Genomic DNA, 22465 nt, shown 5'->3' with positions numbered 1-22465 from the left:
TTTAGAACGCAGAGGCCTCTTTATGCAATTAGCGGGAAGCACCTCTCCCTACTAGTGGATGCAGCTTGACACTGGCACACCTGGTCTCCAGGCTTGGTGCCCTGTGCAGGTCTCAATCCCAACAACTGTCTGCAGTAGCCCTGGCTGAAACCCCACCCCCAATTTTTCTCAGAAAAAACATGTTTTTAAGTAAGTGCAGTTATGAAAAATACAATTTTAGATATAATCCACATAAAAGTGCACATCTGTTATCTGAGTGATACATAATTGGTAAACAGATATACAGCTGCTCTCTTTCTTAAAATCATTGTGACAATTGCATATAGAGTAGATCACAGTATTGTTTTTAAAAATGGATTTATTAAATTGCTCATAATTATAAAAGAATATTAAAGTGCACAGAAATTTGCAAAATATTAAACTTTACATCTTATGCCACAGTGTATGAAAAGCATCATGAATATTTCAGTTTTACTTAAGCTGCTCATACATTTTAACTTTTCAAACATCTTAAAATATAATATGGACACAAGAAAATGGTACAAGAAGTGTTTCAACACAGAGTGTATTCTGACCCCCTATTGTGAATTAATGTTTTCTGAAATTCAAGATGCACGTGCAATTATAAGGGAAGGCTTTTGGTGATAAACAGTTTGCAAAATGGTCTTGTTTAGTTTTCAAACAAAAATGAAAGCTTTCCCTTCCTATTGACATAACTAAAGTATCTGAGGGATATTTAAAGAAAAATCTCCTGAGTATTTTGGTCTAATGCTTTGATTTGTTAAAATTCACAGGCATCACAAAAGGATACAAAGTAAACTTTCTCTAGTGGGTAACACCAGGCAGGTCTAGGACCAGATTTCCCCTTCATAGGTCCACTGCCACACCCATCCATTTTTCCAAGGTGCCGCCTCTGCTCACATTTACAGATCTAGCCCACGAGTGCCTGCAGACACAGCCCCACATTTTCTTTACTACCCACTAGTCAGCACTAGACTTACATGAACACTGTCAGTGTCACAGGTTAACCTGGGTCCCCACTACAACCTGGCCGTTTGGGGAATATTGGCAGTGTCATACATCACATTCGCTGCCTTAAAAGGGTAGAGGTTTTTTTCCCTCCTGTCCACAGAAGCAAACTTTAAACTATGAAGACGATTTATGAAAGATGGTTTATGAAAACATAAATGAACAATTCAAGTTCTATTATATATACAAGGAGATAAGGCAAAAACATTTCCTTTTCTATGATTCCATAAGCAGTGAGTAATTGCCATATCCAACATTAGGAGATACTCCTACACTTCAGAGAAGAGAAGAGGTAATTGAGAGGAAGCGGCACCACTTCCAGGAGCAGTGTCCCGGGTGAGCGGGGGAAGGGATGAGAACACTTCCCCACTCGGAAGAAATTCATTTCTTTCTCCCAGTGTGGCCAGACCTCACATGGCCTGTTGCGAGCACTCTCTGATCACACCATTAACATTATCAAGAAAGCTAGTTAAATGGTCCGGATCCACTGGGACAATTCAAAAGTCCAGAATACCGTTTTGATGAATCCTACAGAAATACTGTTTTTTTTTTGTTTTTAACATTCATGGCAGGCATTTAGAATTGTGACCTGGAGTGAAGCTACTCTATTATAACAAGCCTGTAAATCTGCTCACTGAATAGTGTTTCCTTGTCCTTTGCTGCTGGGACTCAGAGTGTCTCGGCTCCTGTGACACCTGGGCATTTAGCAGCATCCCAGTGGGTGGTGGCCCATCTAGCAAGAATCCAGTGCCAGACATCCTCTCCTGCACCCAGCCCTGCCTTGTCACCAGTCACAGGTGAGAGGTACGGGCCCTGTGTCTTTTCCAGAGCCTACAAGAGGGCCTGGCACCCGAAAAACAGTAAAGCACAGTAGAGACTGTGGAGCTGAATAAATCGAGGTCAAGATGTGCACGGTGGGGCAGAAGTTCAGCAGGAAGTCACCTCCATCTGACAGCAGAGTTTGTGACCAAACTAATTTGTTTTCTGACCCTTAATTGCCTGATTGGCTTGAGGGGAGGCTGGAAATTCAAATCAAATCCCGTCTCTTTTCTTTTTCTGGGAATGATCTAGGTATTCTCCTGTCTCTCCCTCTCCCTCCCTAAAAAATGCTCCCGAGGTGCAAACAAGTTACTGGGCTGGGAGTAAGAGAAGGGAGGATGCGCTGAGCTGCCTTCTCTGTGGCAGATGCTTTGGTAGGCTGATCACTTGGACGTGCAGAACCCCTCGCAGGAACACGGTTTGGTCACGCTGAGGGCACTTGCTGTTCTCTTGACATGCGCAGCACCGGCCTGTCACAATGGCTGTGAGACAATCACAAGGGTGCTTGTAATACTGTACTTCCGGGGATCTCATGGATAAAGGGCAACTGGTGGGAACCTGATGCGTTCATCTTTTCCAAACCATTATGTTGATAAATATGTAACTTTAATCATTTGATTTCATTTTTTTTCAAGAAATGACATATCTTCAGAAGAGGTAAATTAATTATCCTGATCAATATGAGTCACAATTCTGTTTCAATCTGTAACTTTCCTTGCTTTTGCCATCTTATTCCCTTGAGATTTGCAAAGCAGTCAACATTGATTAGGCACAGAACATTCTAGGAGTGCTCCTGGAAGATGAAAGGTGTCACTGTGAATTAGCACAAATATGCTCAGAATCTTGCTATCTTCACTGCAATCCATTAAGAGTATTTCTCTGAGATGGAAAGATAGGCCAAGATGAAGACTGAAAATTTCCTCTTATTACCTGAGATTTCTTTTTCTGTAGGAATGTGATAATGCACCTAAATATTGTGAAGTCTTGGGTCTATCTGACGCTTAAACTGCATTCAAACTGAATTCTGCATTAGATATTTTTAATCACACAACTGCTAGCATGTCTAGTCTTTAATGATGGTATTTGTAAGGGAAAGATAACTCTGGAACAGATCTGGCAAAAAGTGAAGAAATGAAACAGTGCCTAAAAATAAAAAAGATCACGTGCTTGAGAACAGAAGGAATGAAAATAATGAAATGGAGGAAAAAAATCCACTCTGCTTTGGCAGGGGTTGTTTTTAAGCACACAAAGACACCTCTTCTGTGTTACTAAAATTCCAATTTATCAAAAAAAGTAACATTTTTGGTTTTCCTGGTGATTAGTTTTATGCCCTTCTTGATCTCAATTTTACATTTTCCAGTTCCTACATCGCTAGCTGAAATTGAAAAATAATCTGCATGAAAATGGCGATAGTTAAGACTCATATTTGCCAAAGTGATTTAACTTATTCTCATTAGTGATTCATAATATATTTTGATAAAGCTAAATTCTTTAAAGTGCTTCTCAGAACATAAAGCTCTTAATCTGACTTTGGTCGTAAATTGTTATCTACTACTGCTATCATCCTCTCAGCTATGACTCCCATATTTTTGGTCATGTCTTTGAGGTGATTCTCATGAAGAAGCTTCTGGGTTAGGTATTTTTCTCTCCTGATCTTGCTCTTCGTGCTTTTCGATACGTCTGGAATTGTATACGAAATGAAAAATTTCACAGAATAGATGATATGCTAAGGGAGAGAAGAAAAATGTCAATCACAAGAGATGTAGGGGAACACAGAGTTTCTTCCATTTATTTTTGCTAGTCATTATTAGCAGTATATCAGGACAAGGTGGTGGGCATTCATCATGTATACCCAATCTCTCCCACCACAGCATGGCTCTGACAAGGTGCTACATTTTGTTACTTTATAAATTTCAAGAATACTATTTGATATGTAGAACAGAATACATCTAATATCTAGAACACTCACCATGACACTGACGATGCTATGATATTTTTATGTGTGTTCCTTTCCTATCTTGTTCCCAGGCCTCTTCCCCAAAGGTAAACACTAACCTGTCTGTGTGAGTATCTGTATATAATTTTCTTTTATTTTTGAATAGTTTAACAAGGTACATATATATCCCTAAATAGTATCTTGTTTAGTTTTGCTTGCTTTAAGCTTTATAAAAACAGTATGATACTGTCAGTATGGTACAATCTTTTGAAAATTGCTTTTTTTCCATTCAAAATTAGTTTCTAAGATTCATCAATGTTATTGTGCATAACTGTAGTCCACTTTCACTTCTATATAATCCATTGTGCAAACACACTGTAATTTATTCGTTCCCCTATCAAAAGGAATTGGGTTTGTGTCTAGTTTTTGGATTAGAAACAATGATGTTGGGAACGTTCTTGCACTTGGATTCTGGAGAATACCTGTGAGTTTCTCAAAAGCGTGCACCTAGGGATGGAACTGCTGAGACCCTCTGTTACATGAATGTTCAATTTTACAAGATCATACCAACTATACCAGCTGACACTCCCACCAGCAGTGTGTGATGATTTCAGTTGCTCTACATCCTTGTTTGCACTTGTTAACATCACTTTTTTTTTTAAAACCAACATGGTGATTATGAAATGGACTTTCACTTTGGTCTTACTTTGCATTTCCCTGATGACTAATAAGCTTGAAAACCTTTTTATTTATTCACTGTTCAAAAATCCCTAACCTAGCAAGAAGATAGAGATAATATAGAATAAACATACTTAAAAACAAATAAATTATACATAGTGTTAAAAAGTGATAGAGAGCTATGGGGAAAAAAGTGACATGAGCTAAGTAAAGCAGAGTAACAGTTATCGTGAGTGTTATGGTGGGAGGTAAAATTTATATAGATTTTATATAGATCGGTCTGGACATGCCTCATTGAGCAAAGATTTTAAGGAGGTTTAGCCATGCAGACATCAGGAAGAAAGACATTCTAGGCAAAGGGAACAGCCAACACAGTCCATCTGGTAGAAGCCTGAAGGGTGCATTCCAGGAAGGCTGGAGTGAAGTGACATCAGGGAGGCAACAGAGCGTGGCTAGATTGTGTTTGGCCTTGTATGTCATTATAAGGATTTTGGCTTTTACTCGGTGTGAGATGTGAAGACAATAGGGAGTCCAGTTAGGAGACTGTTGCCCTAATTTGGGCAAGAAGTGATGGTGGCTCTAACTTGGGTGGCAGCAGCAGAGCTGGTAAGAAGTGGTCAGATTTGTGATATATTTTCAAAACTCAACAGGATTGGATGTGGAATAAGTGGGAGAGAGAAAACAAGGGGGACTCCAAGAATTCTGGCCCAAGCAACTGTTGAGATGGAACTGCCATAATTGAGAGGGGGTAAAACTGTGGACAGAACAGATTTAGTGCACGGTAGGGAGAAGAACATTGTAAGTAGACTTAAGAAAATATGGGGATTTAGGGCAGTAGATTTGAGGTATCTGTTTGTTAGATATCCAAGCAGAAAGGTCAAGTATGCAGTTGGATTGATGTGTTGAGTTCAGAAGAGAGATTTTTCTGGGGCTATCCATTAGTAAGTCACTGACATATAGATAGCACTTAAAGTCTCCGGACTGCATGAGATCACCAACGCTGTGGGTAGAGAGAAAAGACAACCAAGGAATGAGCCATGGATCATTAAAAAGAGAAGGAAGGGACGGGCAAAGAAGTTAAGACAGGACTGCATAGAGAGGTAGGAAGAAAGGCAAAATATGTGTTTCCCTGGGAGCCAAGTGAGGAAGAGTTTCAAGGAAGAGTGATCAGCTGTGTCAAATGTTTCTTGTAAATCAGGTAGTGTGACAGTGGAGAATATTTTGAGCTGAGAAAGATATTAGTGAGTTCAAGTGATAGAATTACATAGTAAAGCGGCAAAAGTTGATGTAGGAAAGAGGTTTTTTTTTTTTTTTTTCCATCCATTTCTGAGGTAGGTAATATTTACAGATATGAAGATTTTTTCTATGTTACATCACCCTTGCATTTCTGGTATAAAGCCAATGTGATATGCTGTCATCTTTTGAAAACAGATTGCTAGATCCAGTCTGCACATCTTAAAAAGATCTTTGCATCTATGCATTGAGTAAGACTGACATACTTTCCCCTTCCCTTTCTATTGTCTGATTTTAGGAACTAAAAGGGGTTGGAGAGTATTTTCTTTTCCTGATCTCTGGAGGAGTGTGTATAATATTGAAATGATCTGTTCTAGAAAGTTTGGTATCACTCTCCTAGAAAGCCATATGGCTTGGTGTTTTCAATGTGGACAGATTTTTCAATTACTCAAAGTATTACTATAATTTGAGTTTACAGTTACCTTCTTTAGCATTTTAAAGATATTAGACTCTTCTCTTCTGGCTTTCAGATTGATGTTAAAAAGTCTACTTTCAAGACACAAACTGGCTGAACAGATACAAAAACAAGACCCATATATATGCTGTCTACAAGAGACCTGCTTCAGACCTAGGGACACATACAGACTGAAAGTGAGGGGATGGAAAAAGATATTCCATGCAAATGGAAATCAAAAGAAAGCTGGAGTAGCAATACTCATATCAGATAAAACAGACTTTAAATAAAGAATGTTACAAGAGACAAGGAAGGACACTATGTAATGATCAAGGGAGCAATCAAAGACAAAGATATAATGATTATAAATATATATGCACCCAACAGAGGAGCACCTCAATACATAAGGCAAATGCTAACAGCTATAAAAGAGGAAATCAACAGTAAATAATGGTCGAGGACGTTAACACCTTAATTGTACCAATGGACAGATCATCCAGACAGAAAATTAATAAGGAAACACAAGCTTTAAATGACACAATAGACCAGATAGATTTAATTGATATTTATAGGACATTCTATCCGAAAACAGCAGATTACACTTTCTTCTCAAATGCACACGGAACATTCTCCAGGATAGATCACATCTTGGGTCACAAATCAAGCCTCGGTAAATTAAAAAAATCTGAAATCATATCAAGCATTTTTTCTGACCACAATTCTATGAGATTAGATATAAATTACAGGGAAAAAAACCGTAAAAAACACAAACACATGGAAGCTAAACAATACACTACTAAATAACCAAAAGATCACTGAAGAAATCAAAGAGGAAATCAAAAAAATACCTAGAGACAAATGACAAGGAAAACACAACAATCCACAACGTATGGGATGCAGCAAAATCAGTTCTAAGAGGGAAATTTATAGCAATACAATCCTACCTCAAGAAACAAGAAAAATCTCAAATAAACAAACTAACCTTACACCTAAAGGAACTAGAGAAAGAAAAACAAAACCTAAAGTTAGTAGAAGGAAAGAAATCATAAAGATCAGAGCAGAAATAAATGAAATAGAAACAAAACAATGGCAAAGATCAATAAAACTAAAAGCTGGTTCTTTGAGAAGATAAACAAAAGTGATAAACCTTTAGCCAGACTCATCAAGAAAAAGAGGGAGAGGACTCAAATCAATAAAATTAGAAATGAAAAAGGAGAAGTTACAATGGACACCGGAGAAATACACAGCATCACAAGAGACTACTACAAGCAACTCTATGCCAATAAAATGGACAACCTGGAAGAAATGGACAAATTCTTAGAAAGGTATAACCTTCCAAGACTGAACCAGAAGAAACAGAAAATATGAACAGACCAATCACAAGTAATGAAATTGAAACTGTGGTTAAAAATCTTCCAACAAACAAAAGTCCAGGACCAGATGGCTTCACAGGTGAATTCGATCAAACATTTAGAGAAGAGCTAACACCCATCCTTCTCAAACTCTTTCAAAAAATTGCAGAGGAAGGAACACTCCCAAACTCACTCTATGAGGCCACCATCACCCTGATACCAAAACCAGACAGAGATACTACAAAAAAAGAAAATTACAGACCAATATCACTGATGAATATAGATGCAAAAATCCTCAACAAAATACTAGCAAACAGAATCCAACAACACATTAAAAGGATCATACACCACGATCAAGTGGGATTTATCCCAGGGATGCAAGGATTCTTCAATATATGCAAATCAATCAATGTGATACACCATATTAACAAATTGAAGAATAAAAACCATATGATCATCTCAATAGATGCAGAAAAAGCTTTTGACAAAATTCAACACCCATTTATGATAAAAACTCTCCAGAAAGTGGGCATAGAGGGAACCTACCTCAACATAATAAAGGCCATGTACGACAAACCCACATCAAACATCATTCTCAATGGTGAAAAACTGAAAGCAATTCCTCTAAGATGCGGAACAAGACAGGGATGTCTGCTCTTGCCACTATTGTTCAACACAGTTTTGGAATCCTAGCCATGGTAATCAGAGAAGAAAAATAAAAGGAATACAACTTGGAAAAGAAGAAGTAAAACTGTCACTGTTTGCAGATGACATGATACTATACATAGAAAACCCTAAAGATACCACCAGAAAACTACTAGAACTAATTAATGAATATGGTAAGGTTGCAGGATACAAAATTAATGCACAGAAATCTCTTGCATTCCTATACACTAACAATGAAAGATCAGGAAGAGAAATTAAGGAGACAATCCCATTAACCATTGCAACAAGAAGAATAAAATACCTAGGAGTAAACCTACCTAAGGAGGTAAAAGACTTGTACTCAGGAAATTATAAGACCCTGATGAAAGAAATCAAAGATGACACAAACAGACGGAGAGATATACCATGTTCTTGGATTGGAAGAATCAACATTGTGAAAATAACTGTACTACTCAAAGCAATCTACAGATTCAGTGTAATCCCTATCAAATTACCAATGGCAATTTTTACAGAACTAGAACAAAAACTCTTAAAATTTGTAGGGAGGCACAAAATACCCCACAGAGCCAAAGCAATCTTGAGAAAAAAAACAGAGCTGGAGGAATCAGGCTCTCTGACTTCAGACTATACTACAAAGCTACAGTAATCAAGACAATATGGTACTGGCACAAAAACAGAAATATAGATCAATGGAACAGGATAGAAAGCCCAGAGATAAACCTACGCACCTATGGTCAACTAATCTATGACAAAGGAGGCAAGGATATACAATGGAGAAAAGGCAGTCTTGGTGCTGGGAAAACTGGACAGCTACATGGAAAAGAATGAAATTAGAACACTCCCTAACACCATACATAAAAATAAACTCAAAATGGATTAAAGACCTAAATTTAAGACCGGATACTATAAAACTCTTAGAGGAAAACAGAGGAAGAACACTCTTTGACATAAATCACAGCAAGATCTTTTTTGACCCACCTCCTAGAGTAACGGAAATAAAAACAAAAATAAACACATGGGACCTAATGAAACTTAAAAGCTTTTGTACAGCACAGGAAACTATAAACAAGACGAAAAGACAACCCTCAGAATGGGAGAAAATATTTGCAAACGAATCAATGGACAAAGGGTTAATCTCCAAAATATATAAACAGCACATGCAGCTCAATATCAAAAAAACAAATAACCCAATCAAAAAATGGGCGGAAGACCTAAACAGAAATTTCTCCAAAGAAGACATGCAGATGTCCAAGAGGCACATGAAAAGCTGCTCAACATCACTAATTATTAGAGAAATGCAAATCAAAACTACTGTGAGGTATCACCTCACACTGGTTAGAATGGGCATCATCAGAAAATCTAGAAACAACAAATGCTGGAGAGGGTGTGGAGAAAAGGGAACCATCCTGCACTGTTGGTGGGAATGTTAACTGATACAGCCACTATGGAGAACAGTATGGAGATTCCTTAAAAAACTAAAAACAGAACTACCATACGACCCAGCAGTTCCACTACTGGGCATATACCCAGAGAAAACCATAATTCAAAAAGACACATGCACCCCAATATTCATTGCAGCACTATTTACAATAGCCAGGTCATGGAAGCAACCTAAATGTCCACTGACAGATGAATGGATAAAGAAGATGTGGTACATGTATACAATGGGATATTACTCAGCCATAAAAAGGAATGAAATTGGGTCATTTGCAGAGACATGGATGGACCTAGAGACTGTCATAGAGAGTGAAGTAAGTCAGAAAGAGTAAAACAAATATCGTATATTAACGCATATATGTGGAATCTAGAAAAATGGTACAGATGAACCAGTTTGCGAGGCAGAAATTAGAGACACAGATGTAGAGAACAAACATGGACACCAAGGGGGTAAGCGGGGTGGGGGGGGTGCGATGAATTGGGAGATTGGGATTGACATATATACAGTAATATGTATAAAATAGATAACTAATAAGAACCTGCTGTATAGCACAGGGAACTGTACTTCCCTTTGCTGTATAGTAGAAACTTACACAAGATTGTGAAACAACTATACAACAATTAAAAAAAAAGTCTACTCTCATTCTAATCTTAATTTCCTTTGTCAGTCATCTGTCTTTTTTCTCAGGTTACTTTTAAGATCTTACATTCAGTGTGCTGCACTTTCCTTACAGTGCATGTAAATATTGACTTCTTTGTTATCTATTCTGCTTGATATTTGTTTTGCTTTCTTCTTTGTGAACAGATGTCTGTCACTTATGCTGCAAAAATTTTATCCACTGACTCTTCTGATTTGCATCTCCTCAGTTATCCATTGTTTTCTTCTATGATTCTTTGGGAAAGTTAGTCCTTCTCATTCTGTCTTCCATATCTAACCTCTTTTTAAAAAAAATTTTCCATTTTCTTCTCTTTGTGATGTGCTAGTGGTAATTTTTTCAGATTTGTCTCCCAGTTCACTAATTCTCTCTTCAGATTTGCCTAAACTTCTGTTTTATCCATATGTTAATGTCTTCATTTCAACAACAATTTTTATTTCTAAAAGTTCTTTTTAATTATTTTTCAAAATTGCCTTATAATTTTTTTTACAGTTTCTTATTGTTTGTTCATTTTTGGCTCTGTCATTTATTTGCTTAAATATTTTCATATATGGTTAATTTATATTCCTTATCTGATAATTCAAACTCTTAAAGTTATTGATGGTCCAAATCAGGTTTTTATTTTTTAATTTTTTTGGCTAAATCTCATTCTTGGTTTTTTGTTCTTTTTTTTTTTTTTTAAATTTCCCCTTTGTCATTGTTGATCTTTGATAGTTAGCTCATATTTGCTTATCTCAATCTGGGAAAAAACTGGGGTCTAAATTAAGGATACTTTTATTCAGAGAAGATATGCATTTCCCTCTGCTCTGAGACATATTTAGCCTTTTGTGGGGTCCCTGGCTGAATCCAAGCGTCTCAAGTTCAGCTCTTCTACCACACTTCTGACCCAAGGCTTGGTCTCCTTGAGCTTTTAGGTGGAGACACTAATAACAGCACTTGTTCTCAGAGCACTCCTTAACTTCAGAGGTGCTCACTACTCTATTTCAGGCAATCATGGTTTTTTTTCCTCTTTGTATATTCTCTTTCCTTCTAGTAAGCTCAAAACTGCAAAGGAAATTATGTTTTTAACTGATTCTAAATGTTTTGTAGTAAGATGGCCCCTCACAGCATCTAGTCCACCATGATATCAAAAGTAGACTTCAAAACACTTTGGCAACTACATATTTGAATATAAACTAGTGACTCTTGCCGATACATCAGATACTGTACTTCAGGAATCCACTTACGATGGTGAACTAATGATGAACTATTTTCTTCTGTTAATTTTTGGTAACTACTTTTAAAAAAAATACTAGAAAAATTATCAAAGCCAGGTAGCCTGTCCCACTTTTTTCTTGCTAACAGATTTTGATTTTACTCAGAGCAAACCAAACACCTCCTGTCTCAGCCTACTTAGCTGCTATGAGGAACCATGTGCTGTAGTTCTAGCCAATGAGATGTAGGTGACAGTCTGCTCTGGGGGCTTCTGGCAAAGCATTTTCTTTCCTAACAAATAGGAAAAGATTTGGCTAGCATCACCCTTCTCCTTCCTCCTGCCTAGAACATAAATATGTTATCTGGAGTTGCGGTAGTCATATTACAACCACAGAGTGACATGCAATGAGAGAAAACCTAGGGAATCAGATACAGTCCTTACATCAGTGAGCTGGTGTTGATTCAGGAACACCCACCTACTCCTAATGAAATTTGTTATGTAAGAAAAATCAACCCCTATTTGTTTAAGCCACTATTGATGGGTTTTCTGTTTCTGGCAGCTAAATATAATCCTAACTGACCACACCAATGAAGTAACTTTCAAATCTTTGGAATTAAGTAGTAGTTATTCACTTGGTGTAAGAAGTAAAGTTGGCTAGATCAATTTCAAATTTATAACTGCCTTAGTCATTTTTCAGAGCTGGTAAATTTCAGGGATGTAAAAAACTATTGTAAGAAGGTATACTGTGAAAATGCAATAAAAATATTACAGCAATAAAAGTTTCTCCAGGGAAAATATGGTATCTTTGTCTTGAATAAGCCCCTTCATAGCCTAATATGGAGCCCAGTGCCCCAAATAAAAAGGCCTTTAATTAATACTGAACTGAAAGGAATTGAATTCCCCTAGCACACAACATGCTTTTAACTTTTAAAGGAGTTAACCAACTTTATTTATTTAAAAAAATTAATTTACTTATTTTTATTTATTTTTGGCTGCGTTGGGCTTTTGTTGCTGTGCACAAGCTTTCTCTAGTTGTGGCGAGTGGGGGACACTCTTCACTACAGTGCGTGGGCTTCTCATTGCGGTGGCTTCTCCCATTGCAGAGCATGGGCTCTAGACACACGGGCTTCAGTATTTGTGGCTCACGGGCTCCAGAGCACAGGCTCAGTAGTTGTGGCGCACGGGCTTAGTTGCTCCGCGGCATGTGGGATCTTCCCAGACCAGGGATCAAACCCGTGTCCTCTGCATTGGCAGGTGGATTCTTAACCACTGCACCACCAGGGAAGCCCAACCAACTTCATTTAATTACTGTTCTCAGGTCAAATTTTATTAATAAATGTTATAAAATAATTATTAGCTAGAGATAACATATTGTACATTTTAAGTCAGAAGAAGCAACATAAAGCCTGCAAATACACTGCTTCATAAACTATTTCAGAGTATACTTTTCCTACCTCCATGACAATGATAAAAGCCAGCTTGGCTGCGATCACATGCCAATAATAGATGTTGTGTTTATACTCTTGTGGGTGTCCAGGAGGGTACCGGAAATCACGATACCTGGAAATGAGATGGAGACATTTCAGGAGATAATTCTTTTTGATCAAATGCTGTAAACAAGGGCCCATTAAAAAAGGTCATACTTCATGCAACACTCTTTTAAATTGGACATCATATAAATTTTCTCTAAGAGTGTTTGTTTGTTTGTTTGTTTTTTGGCCACGCCACATGGCATGGCTTGCGGGATCTCAGTTCCCTGACCAGGGACTGAACCCGGGACCACGGAAGTGAAAGCCTGGAATCCTGACTACTAGGCCAGCAGGGAACTCCCAAGTTTTCTCCAAGAGTTTAATTTGATGACAAAACCCTGAAATAACTATTCCAGTAATACTTCATTTAACTTACAAGAGGAAGATGATGGTAATGATGGATTCCATCTTTGTAAAAAAGAAAAATATCTTAAATTTTATTCCTGCTTCCTCAAGAGAGTATAACTAAAACAAGTTAGCATATTTTCAGAAACATGCTTATAAATTTATTTATATAATGGTGTCATCAGGGTTCACTCAGCTATGGGGCTATCTCTTTCTACAGAGAATACTAACCTACTTTTTATAATTTTCTTACTTAATTTCCTTGTTGTCAGACATCATATGCTACTGCTGTTAGTGTATTTCCCTCAGGTAGCACATCTCTCATTTTCTGCCTGTAACCTATTAGACCTAGTTTAATTCCTCTTTAGAACTATGTAAAGTAAGAGTAACCAGATTCAATGAGGGATTCTGAAGAGGCTTTACTATGTGTAACTTGGAAACATTTATCTGGGGCTTATCTCTGGTTTCTTGGTTGTGTTGTTGAGAATGTGAATCAGAGAAGGCTTTGAGGAGTTGAACTAAATGAATTTTAAAGCCTCCTTTAGGTTTAAGACTTTGATTGAAAAAAACACACACACACACACACACACACAACTCTACGACATGCAGTCAACAAACTTTTCAGTTAGTAACTTAGTTGACAAAACTAAGTGTACACTGTCCACAGTTGATCTTACCAGCCATTAATATTAGTGCAGAGAGCTTTGGAACACTTTTAGAGAACACTGCTAGGCCAGGCTGAGGTATTTATTTTTGTCTTTGTGTTGCTTTGTTAAGTGATGGTGCATACTAGTTTGTCATCATTCAGTACCCGTCAGGTTGTGCTTGAATAACACATTAGTCATAACAACTGAATTATCTTGCTTTTTGGAACTCTTAGAGTTTCTTCAGTTCTAAGATATAGGACTTTCCCCCTGGATCAGTCTTCCTGTAATCATTTGAAACTCTCATTTAAAAATCTTGCCTTATGGTTTGGCTTGAAAGTTCTAACCCTAGTCTGTATTAACTTTTATATCCCATCCTTTTTAAAGTCTGACTGAAAAGAAAGCTAGGAAGAAAACATCTTTAGCAATTTTATTTAAATGATACCAAATAGAATTATATTACAATAAAAGTCCTTTAAAAGATGAAGTACATTTTTAAACACTTATAAGCAGAACTTGCCTGCATGTGGTATAGTCACCAAGCTCAGTGTATGGATTTTCCTTGCTTTTGCTTTTAAAATCGGCAATGTTGAAGTAGGAGAGAGTGTTGTTGATGTATCCCTCCATGGTGTAGTGTGGGTGGTCCCCATAGGGCGGGACGGAGAAGGACCAGTAATACACCAGGCGGGGGATCATGTCTGATGTGAAAGCAATGATCATGGCCTATGTTGGGAAGAAAAGAGTAAAGGGGGTATTAATTGAGAGCCTTTATAGCTAAGGTTAACCGACATGCCAGAATTACATTTTCATCAGTTGATTTTTTTAAAAATTAAAGACACAGAAACCTTAATTCTTTCCTGTCAAATGGATATAGGTAGTGAGTATCCTAAAGTCTTTGAGCGGCTGCTTTAAAGTAAAATAGTTCTTTTGCTTTTGGTCTTTAAGGGAATGTCCAGAAGTCCACCTGCAGTTCAAAAGCAAAGGCCTGATAGTTGCCTATTATGTGTCTTAAGTACAGTAAGAATAATTGTAGACTAGGGTATTGTGGACAACTCAAGAGCTGCTTGCATGTTATTTATAAATTATATTTTAAAAAATTAGAATATAATGAAATTCAATCAACCTTGGAGCACTGTTTGATATAATTTAATCTTTTATGATTTAGAAGGCCCTTTGTATGCGTCATACTAAGGTCAATATTATGAAAATAGGTTGGCTTTATATGATTCCTTTGTAGATAAATAAATGAGAAAAAGCTACTTTTTTATCACTTACCTCTTAAAAATAGAATACTAACTACATAATATCTATTTTCCTTCAAATTCATACTTTTTCCCTATAGTATCTTGACTTGTTTAGACAAGTCAACCCATAGTCTGATTTAAACTCTCAGTATATACTTATGTCTGTTGCTTTATTAGACAGCAAGAACTCTGTTACTTTAATAAAATGTAGTAACAAGAAAGTGTATTGGGATCGTTCTATTCATACAGTCAAGCAATGATATCTATTTTGTTAGACCTAGTGTCTAAGCCTCTAAACTTCCAAAAGGTTAAATAGATAGAGTTAAAAACACTGTAAGTTATCAAATAACATAAAGAGAGTTTAGTGTGTTCCCAGATTAAAGAAATAAATATGGGTCAGTTTTAAACCGGAGTCTACGCCAGGCAGACATTTATTAGGATCTAAAGCTATTATGAATTACATGAATTTTCTCCAAAATTCTTTAATTTGGGCTTTAATCTCTCAATGTGTAAAACTGGTTTGAAGGAAGGAGAAAGTAAAGAATATTCTTCAATCCAAATTCTATGTGAATAAACAAAGCTAAATGTTTCGGTCATTTACTGAAGAAGAAGAAAAGACATGTTTTTTGCACAACACGATTTTAATAGTATTCATCTGAACATATGGTTTAGGCACAGTGAGACCACAGGCCAATAAACAAGGTCTCAGGTAAAGCAAGAAAAACAACTGAGGGGCTTTTCTACTGCAAAATTCCCCCCCCCCCCCAATAGAACCAGCTTTGTCATTTCCTCTGACGTGGAGTCTCTTTGGGTGTGTGTAGGCTTGCCTGTCGGTGGTGGTAGTGGTGGTGGTGAAGGACAAGAATATTTTACTTTTCCTAGATTTCAATAGATTAAAATTTCCTGTTATCATTTAACTCAACTTTAGCTTTTTATAGAATCACCTGCAGATGTGCTTCAAAAAGCTACAAAAATTCCAACAAGGAAGATAATTCTATTGCCTTCTGACAAGATACTTTTTCCTCCTGAACTGAGCTGCTTTGAGACACACTGCAAGAGTACAAATAAATGCAGTGTGCTTCATTTCCCATGCTGTCCCAAACACAATTTTCCATTTATATCAAAATAAATTAAAATAGGTCTTCAATAGCAGATGCTCTGGCATGATACAACAATGTCAATTCAGCTTATTTATTGAACCAGCAGCTTTAGAATGAATGATTTTATACCAGACTCCTGCCTGATGCCCTTTCATATCCCTGGTGCCTGTTCTCTTCTTCCTGCTTCCTAAAAGTTCTCCTATTATGGGAAGCTAGCTATTGTTGTGCACTTGAGATTGGGAAGGCACAAATTAGGTATGTGAGGGGATAATATACATGTTTAACTCTTACAGAATTATACGCAAACATAAAGAGGAGCTGCATCTTGGAAGCTGTCACAAATTTTAATATGGAAAAAAGGATTGTCCATAGTTCAATAGATGATCGAATAAGCAATTTTTCTAGGGCATAATAAAACAATGCCCGAGTTATAAGAAAAAACATCTACTGGATGAGAACCAGTAGCACCAATTAGTGGGCGTGTGTGTGCCTGTGTGTGCACACACACATGCGCGTAGAGCTGTCTTAGAGACACAGCCAATACTCCATCTGCGCTAATGGCGTGGAGCCACGCTGGGGGGACGAGGAAAAGGTGCCTCATACAATCATACCAGGACGCTTGAGTAATGGGGAGTAGGAGTCAATTGAATTTTCTGGTTTGCTGAAGGTCAAACAAAAATGCTTTTAGTTTCAAACCTTGTTGCTAAAAATTGCAAGCACACAAGTCCACGTTCCTGCCTGGCTTCGTGTCGTATAGCATATTGAACATGACAGATTCATACTTTTATGACTGTGGAGCTTGAAAGGCCTCGCTGTCATATTTCTGAACATCAGCCTACGTTTCGCAGCGCAGTGGATGCTGAAGGTGGGGACTAGCTGGGTGTATGGAAACGGACATAATCTAGCGGTTGTTTTGTGTGTGATTTGCCAACTTTCTCCAAAAAGGAGGGACAGCATGCAATCCAGATAAATTGAGGGTTCCTGGGGGGTGACAGCTGGGTTCCAGATAACTTGTCTTATGGTGTAAAACTGTGACCATGGTCCAGACAGTGACGCACTGTAAAATTCTTGTGCCTCTAGTTTTGACACCTGGCAAGGTCTACATTGTCACTGTAAATGATGATGTGTAATCAAGATGATAACAAAGCAGCTGCTAACATTCCGTGAGGACCAGGCTCCGTGCATTCCATGCATTAACTTACTGGCCTCCCTAAGCCCCCTTTGTGGTATATAATCGTCTGAAAATACGTGATAGGGAATTACTCGATTTACAAACGATAAAATGAAGCTCTGAAGGGTTAAGGCTTGGCCCAAGATCGTGCAGTTGGGAAGCTGCAGTGCTGGGAGCCGCGGCTCAGGCACTGCCCCACTCTGTTCTGTTTCTACAAGTGCTCGTGGGAAAAGGTGGCTGATGCAGGGTAAGTGTGACTTGATTAAGAAGTTGTTAAAACTGGGATATCACTTTGTTGGGGACTGTAATCTGGGAGTGAAATTGGCAGTGAAATAAGGGAGGAAATAGCCCTGGTTGTACGGGCATTTCTAGGGAAGGCGGTTCCCTGATGGGCTGGCATGGGAATTGCTCTGCTTGCCCGCTCCCTGTTGGCCGGTGAGGGCAGGGGTGGGGAAGGAGAGAGACTGTTCAGACTGGTCCATAATCGGTACAGGGTGTAAACAACTGCATTCTATTGCCTCATCACTCAGACACATGCAGGGCGTGAGGATGCTTAGCTAATGACCAACAGTGGGTAGGAAAGACCACGGGTGGTGTGAGGAGAGACGAGACGTGCCCTAAATCTGCCTCCTCAAGGAACCTCTGCCCCTGGGCACGAGGAAGGCAAGGAATGGCTGGGAATGCACAAAGCGTTTATACTTCATCATCAAATAGTTCCTATTTTAAATTCGTCGTCTGGAATATACAGTAAAATGTGGTGGCATGATTGTTCTTATTTTAGGGTCTTCAAACTCTAAATGGATAGATTTCTATCTCCATTATAAAAGCACTGTTGGGTAACTCCTTTTATAGTCATGTGAGGATTAAAAGAGTTAGTACTTACCGTTAATACTACTACCATGTTTCTATTGAATAAAAACTAGCAAATGAGCGACAGTAGCTTAATGGTCACTATTCTTAGCAACTGCCTCTGTAAGAGGTCTTGTAATTCACCAGTAATAATACGTAATGTACAATAGACAAAATACATTAAAAAATAACAATTACAGTTATAGCAACTATGTTGTTTATATGAATGACAGTATTAGCATCTTCCTCCCACATTATGAAATACCCAACACTGGATTCCTTAGGAAGCAACCCTAATGCATTTTTGGACTTTGCAAGGTCTTCACCCTGTGAAGCCTATTTACTCACATTGGTCACCACAGCCATAATTGCTATTCCTTGCATGATGGGCTGCCATGCTCCGATGTCCTGGGCTTTTTCTGGCACCATGCGTCTATACTGGGTAGTCAGTTTCCACGCGTCCACTCTTATTTCCAATATATTGTTCACCAGAGCCAACAGAGGGGCCAGTGGAAAAGAGGCCACAAATAAGGTGACGAACCCAAACTGAATAACTGTCAATGGAATGGACACACATCATGGAGTGGTGGATGGATGCAAGGACAACACACATTCCTTTACTCTCGTTAAGAAAGAGAAAGGCAAACAGTGAACTAAATCCCAAAGAGAAAAGACATTCGTGGTAATAATAATGTTCAACAGTGAAAGAATCCAAACAAAAGACAAATATAAAACCTCTGGAAAGAAGACGAATTATAGCCTGTTTCTTTCACATATATACACTTAATAGGAATAACATATTTAAAAATCTTTAGTCAACCATAGTTATTTGCTAGTAATACACTTGGGACACTCTAAGCATATTATTCATTCTCAGTGTAGAAATAATAGAATGTTGGAAGAGGATTTGTGATTTAGAGTTAAAAAAAAAAGAAAAGGAATATTGTGGAAATACCTAACAAGCTAAAAAGAAATAAGAAATGTACCAAATGTAAATTTGGGAAGCCTGTGTTTGGAGAATGCTGGAGGAAATACGCTGAAAATAAGCAAATGAACAAGCTCCCCTGAGTCTGTGAATGCAAGTACAGCACATTCAGAGAATTTGGGATATTATTACAAATCATGGAAATGTATGCAGTAAGTGTCTTAATAAGTCAAAATATAATCCTTTTTCAGGAACTTTTGTTTCGATATTGTTGCAGTCTATATGGTCACACTAAGTCAAAATTGGGGTGGTGGCTTAGAAGTTCTTTCCCTTTGTCTGTAATTTACGTGGCTTCGCTATAGATGGGGCAGCAGAGATCTGGGGGAAGCTGTACCACGGGAAGGTAGGGTTAGCTATGATAAGGCCAGAGATCTAAAAGTTTCACACCCTTCTCTCCTAACTGGCGGACCTTTCAAGTGAACTAGCATAGGGATATAACTAAGACAGTGGATCAGAGGAAAATTTACAGGCCCTTTAGGGCTATTGCTCAGCCAAGGGGCAGGGATCACTCTGGCCAGGAAGGGCAAGACTCTGGAGGCGGTGGCTGGGTAGGAGGAGCTGGCAATTGCTTCTGATATGAGAGGCCAGAAGTGTCACAGAAAAGCAGTCAGGGTTGGAAAGATCTGGCCAGTCTACAGGCCAGGCAGGAGCCGCTGTGTTCAGGGAAATCACACAGGCAAGGACCAGAGTTCGTGACGTTATAGAGTCAGCAGCATGTCACCGAGCAGTGATGTCAACATCTGAGTCCATGATTCACCCAACCCTAAATGAACTCATCTGCCTCCAGGGGCCAGGCAAGCAATAGAAATGTGTGGAATGGGTACAGTAACTGGCGAACTGGCAAGCGGACGTCCTAATGGAAGGGACTGCTCAGAGGCACCGTATTGGAATGAGGGCCCAATGCTGCCAGATCTCCTTACTATTCAAGAGAAGCCAGAAATTAGGACTTTATTAGCAGTAAAGCCAGTTAAAAATCCAGAGGAGAAAAGATACCATTCATAATGACAACAAAGGCACAGACTATTTAGAAATAAATTAGTGAGAAATGTTAAGATGGTTATGATAATTGACTTAAAAAAATAAAGAAAAACAAATGAATGATGAATGAATGGATGCACCATACTGTTAATTGGGAAGACTCAAGTCTGGGGACATGTCAGATTTTTTTCTCCAAAATAAAGTTTAGAATTTGAATGCAAATTTAGTTAATAATCCCAAATGGATTTAAGAAAAAAAGCTGAAAGGTGATGCTAAAGTTCTTCAAGAAATATATACAAGTACACAAGTGAAATAATGAGGAGGGATGTTTAAAGTGATAGTGTTAGGGATATTTCTGAAAAAGGATAAAATGGGACCAGCTCTAAGAGATATTAATGTGTATTATATTGCTATGGTAACAGTTCAGAACTAGTGCATTAATAGAGAGTATGAATTAAATAGATTTCAAGAACAGATGCAGATATTCATGGGATTTTAGTATATTATAAAAATGATGTTTCAAATCAGTGGATTCAAGTATTGGAGTAATTAGCTAAATCATTAGAAGAACTGGTATGGAGACCTCACTTTTGATATCAAAATAAATTCGATGGATTAAACATTTTTAATTAAAAAATAAAGCACCAGAAAAAAAACCAGCATGGTATAATCTGCTCTGATATTCAAGTGAGAAGAACTTTCTAAACAACTTTTGAAACCAAGAACAACAACAAAGGCCTATCAACTCAGCAAGGCAAAAAACATCCATTGTAAAAACAAAAACAACCCTTGCCTGAAACTTTCTCATGACCCTGAATTGCTCTCTGATACTTTCTATGCTTTCTTCTTTAAAGTCAAGTTTCTTGAAGAAGTACCTGCGCTGATTATCTCTCCATCACTCAAAGCTCTGCATCCTCTGTGGCCCTCACCACTGCACTGAAACTCGTCTTGCTAACTCTGTTGGTGGCTGCGCGTGCCAAAGCCAGTGTAAGTTTTCAGTCCTTGTTCATTTGATTACTGGGCAGCTTTTCCCGCAGTGCCCTCCCCACCCCCACCCCCGCCCCCTGCCGGCAGCTTTTGATATGGCCAAATATTTTCCTCTCTGTGGAATGTTTTTCCCCCTTGATTTTTGTTTACTTAAATAGTTTTAAAAAGCCATGGTAGAAGTGTGTGTGTACACACACACACACACACATACACACACACACACAGATATAAATTTTTAAAGATATCTAACTATAGTGCTTCTTGTATTTTTTCCCACAGTCCCGGCAATTAAGGGGACTTTATTTATTCGCTCTTGTTTTTTTGCCTCCCCCTCTCCCTTTTCATTATGCTCCTTTTAGTCAATATTCAAATCCCTTTCAAGCAAGGTGATAGCCTTCTCTGCTAGTTTTCTCCCAACTGTTCTGCTATTCTTCTTTCTCTTTGCGGATTTTTCTTCTCCCATTTACCCTTTAAGCGCCCCTTTTCCCCAGGGCCTCATCATCAATTCTCTGCCTGGCAATGCCCGAATCACCCCCATGGTCTCACTCGCAGCTCCTCTGAGTTCCCGACTGGCAAATCCAATTTAATAACAGACCTCGCCTCTCAGATGTCTCATAGACACCTCACACTCAAAATATCCAACACAGAACCATGTTTTCAAAACCAACCCCTCTCCTTATATTCCACCCTGCATATTCACTCTCCTAGAAGTTATCTTAACAGTTCTATTCCTCACCTGCCATTCTAGTCATCTCTTTAACACCTATCTAATCTGTCTCCTTTTCCTCAGCCCATAGCCCCTATGTAGGTGCTTATCCCTTGTTGTGTGGGTTACCCGGTGTAGCCCCCTGAAATACCCTCTCCCCACCAAATGCAGGCCCCAACCAAAATATTATCTTCATTCTGCTGCCAGAATAATCTGATCTTCTTTGACATAAACACTATGCAATTCTCTTGCTTACAAATATTCCAAGGTATCCCTATTTCTTTAAGGATAAGTTCAAGTCTCCTGGTTAAGCACACAAGACCCATCATGATATACCCCTTGCTTACCTGATATTCCCACCTACGGATCCTTTGTTCTAGCCATACTTTGTTTACTTGCCATTCTCTGAACTGGCCAAGCTGTTTCATGCCCTTGTACTTGAAACTGCACCCATCTCTCTGCGTGAAATGTC

General features: G+C 38.3%; 1 protein-coding gene across 3 annotated transcripts in view; it reads right to left on the bottom strand.

The window, feature by feature from the left end:
- Positions 1–340: 340 nt before the first annotated feature.
- Positions 341–22465, bottom strand: part of ANO6 (anoctamin 6) — a 219584-nt gene continuing 197459 nt past the window's right edge. For 2 of the 3 annotated variants that reach the window (XM_059935718.1, XM_059935719.1), the window contains 4 exons: positions 18686–18891; positions 14494–14696; positions 12910–13015; positions 341–3574 (listed from right to left, as the gene is read on the bottom strand). In XM_059935718.1, the coding sequence (XP_059791701.1) occupies positions 3368–3574; positions 12910–13015; positions 14494–14696; positions 18686–18891 (722 nt within the window). In that variant the 3' untranslated portion in view covers positions 341–3367. Of the gene's footprint in view, positions 3575–12909; positions 13016–14493; positions 14697–18685; positions 18892–22465 lie in introns of those variants that run through there. The other variant, XM_059935720.1, reaches the window with a different exon arrangement.

Source organism: Balaenoptera ricei, chromosome 10, assembly GCF_028023285.1.
Source record: "Balaenoptera ricei isolate mBalRic1 chromosome 10, mBalRic1.hap2, whole genome shotgun sequence".
Taxonomy (NCBI): Eukaryota; Metazoa; Chordata; class Mammalia; order Artiodactyla; family Balaenopteridae; genus Balaenoptera; species Balaenoptera ricei.
The sequence above is the reverse complement of the archived record's forward strand: the minus strand, read 5'-3'. Positions and strand labels throughout refer to the sequence as shown.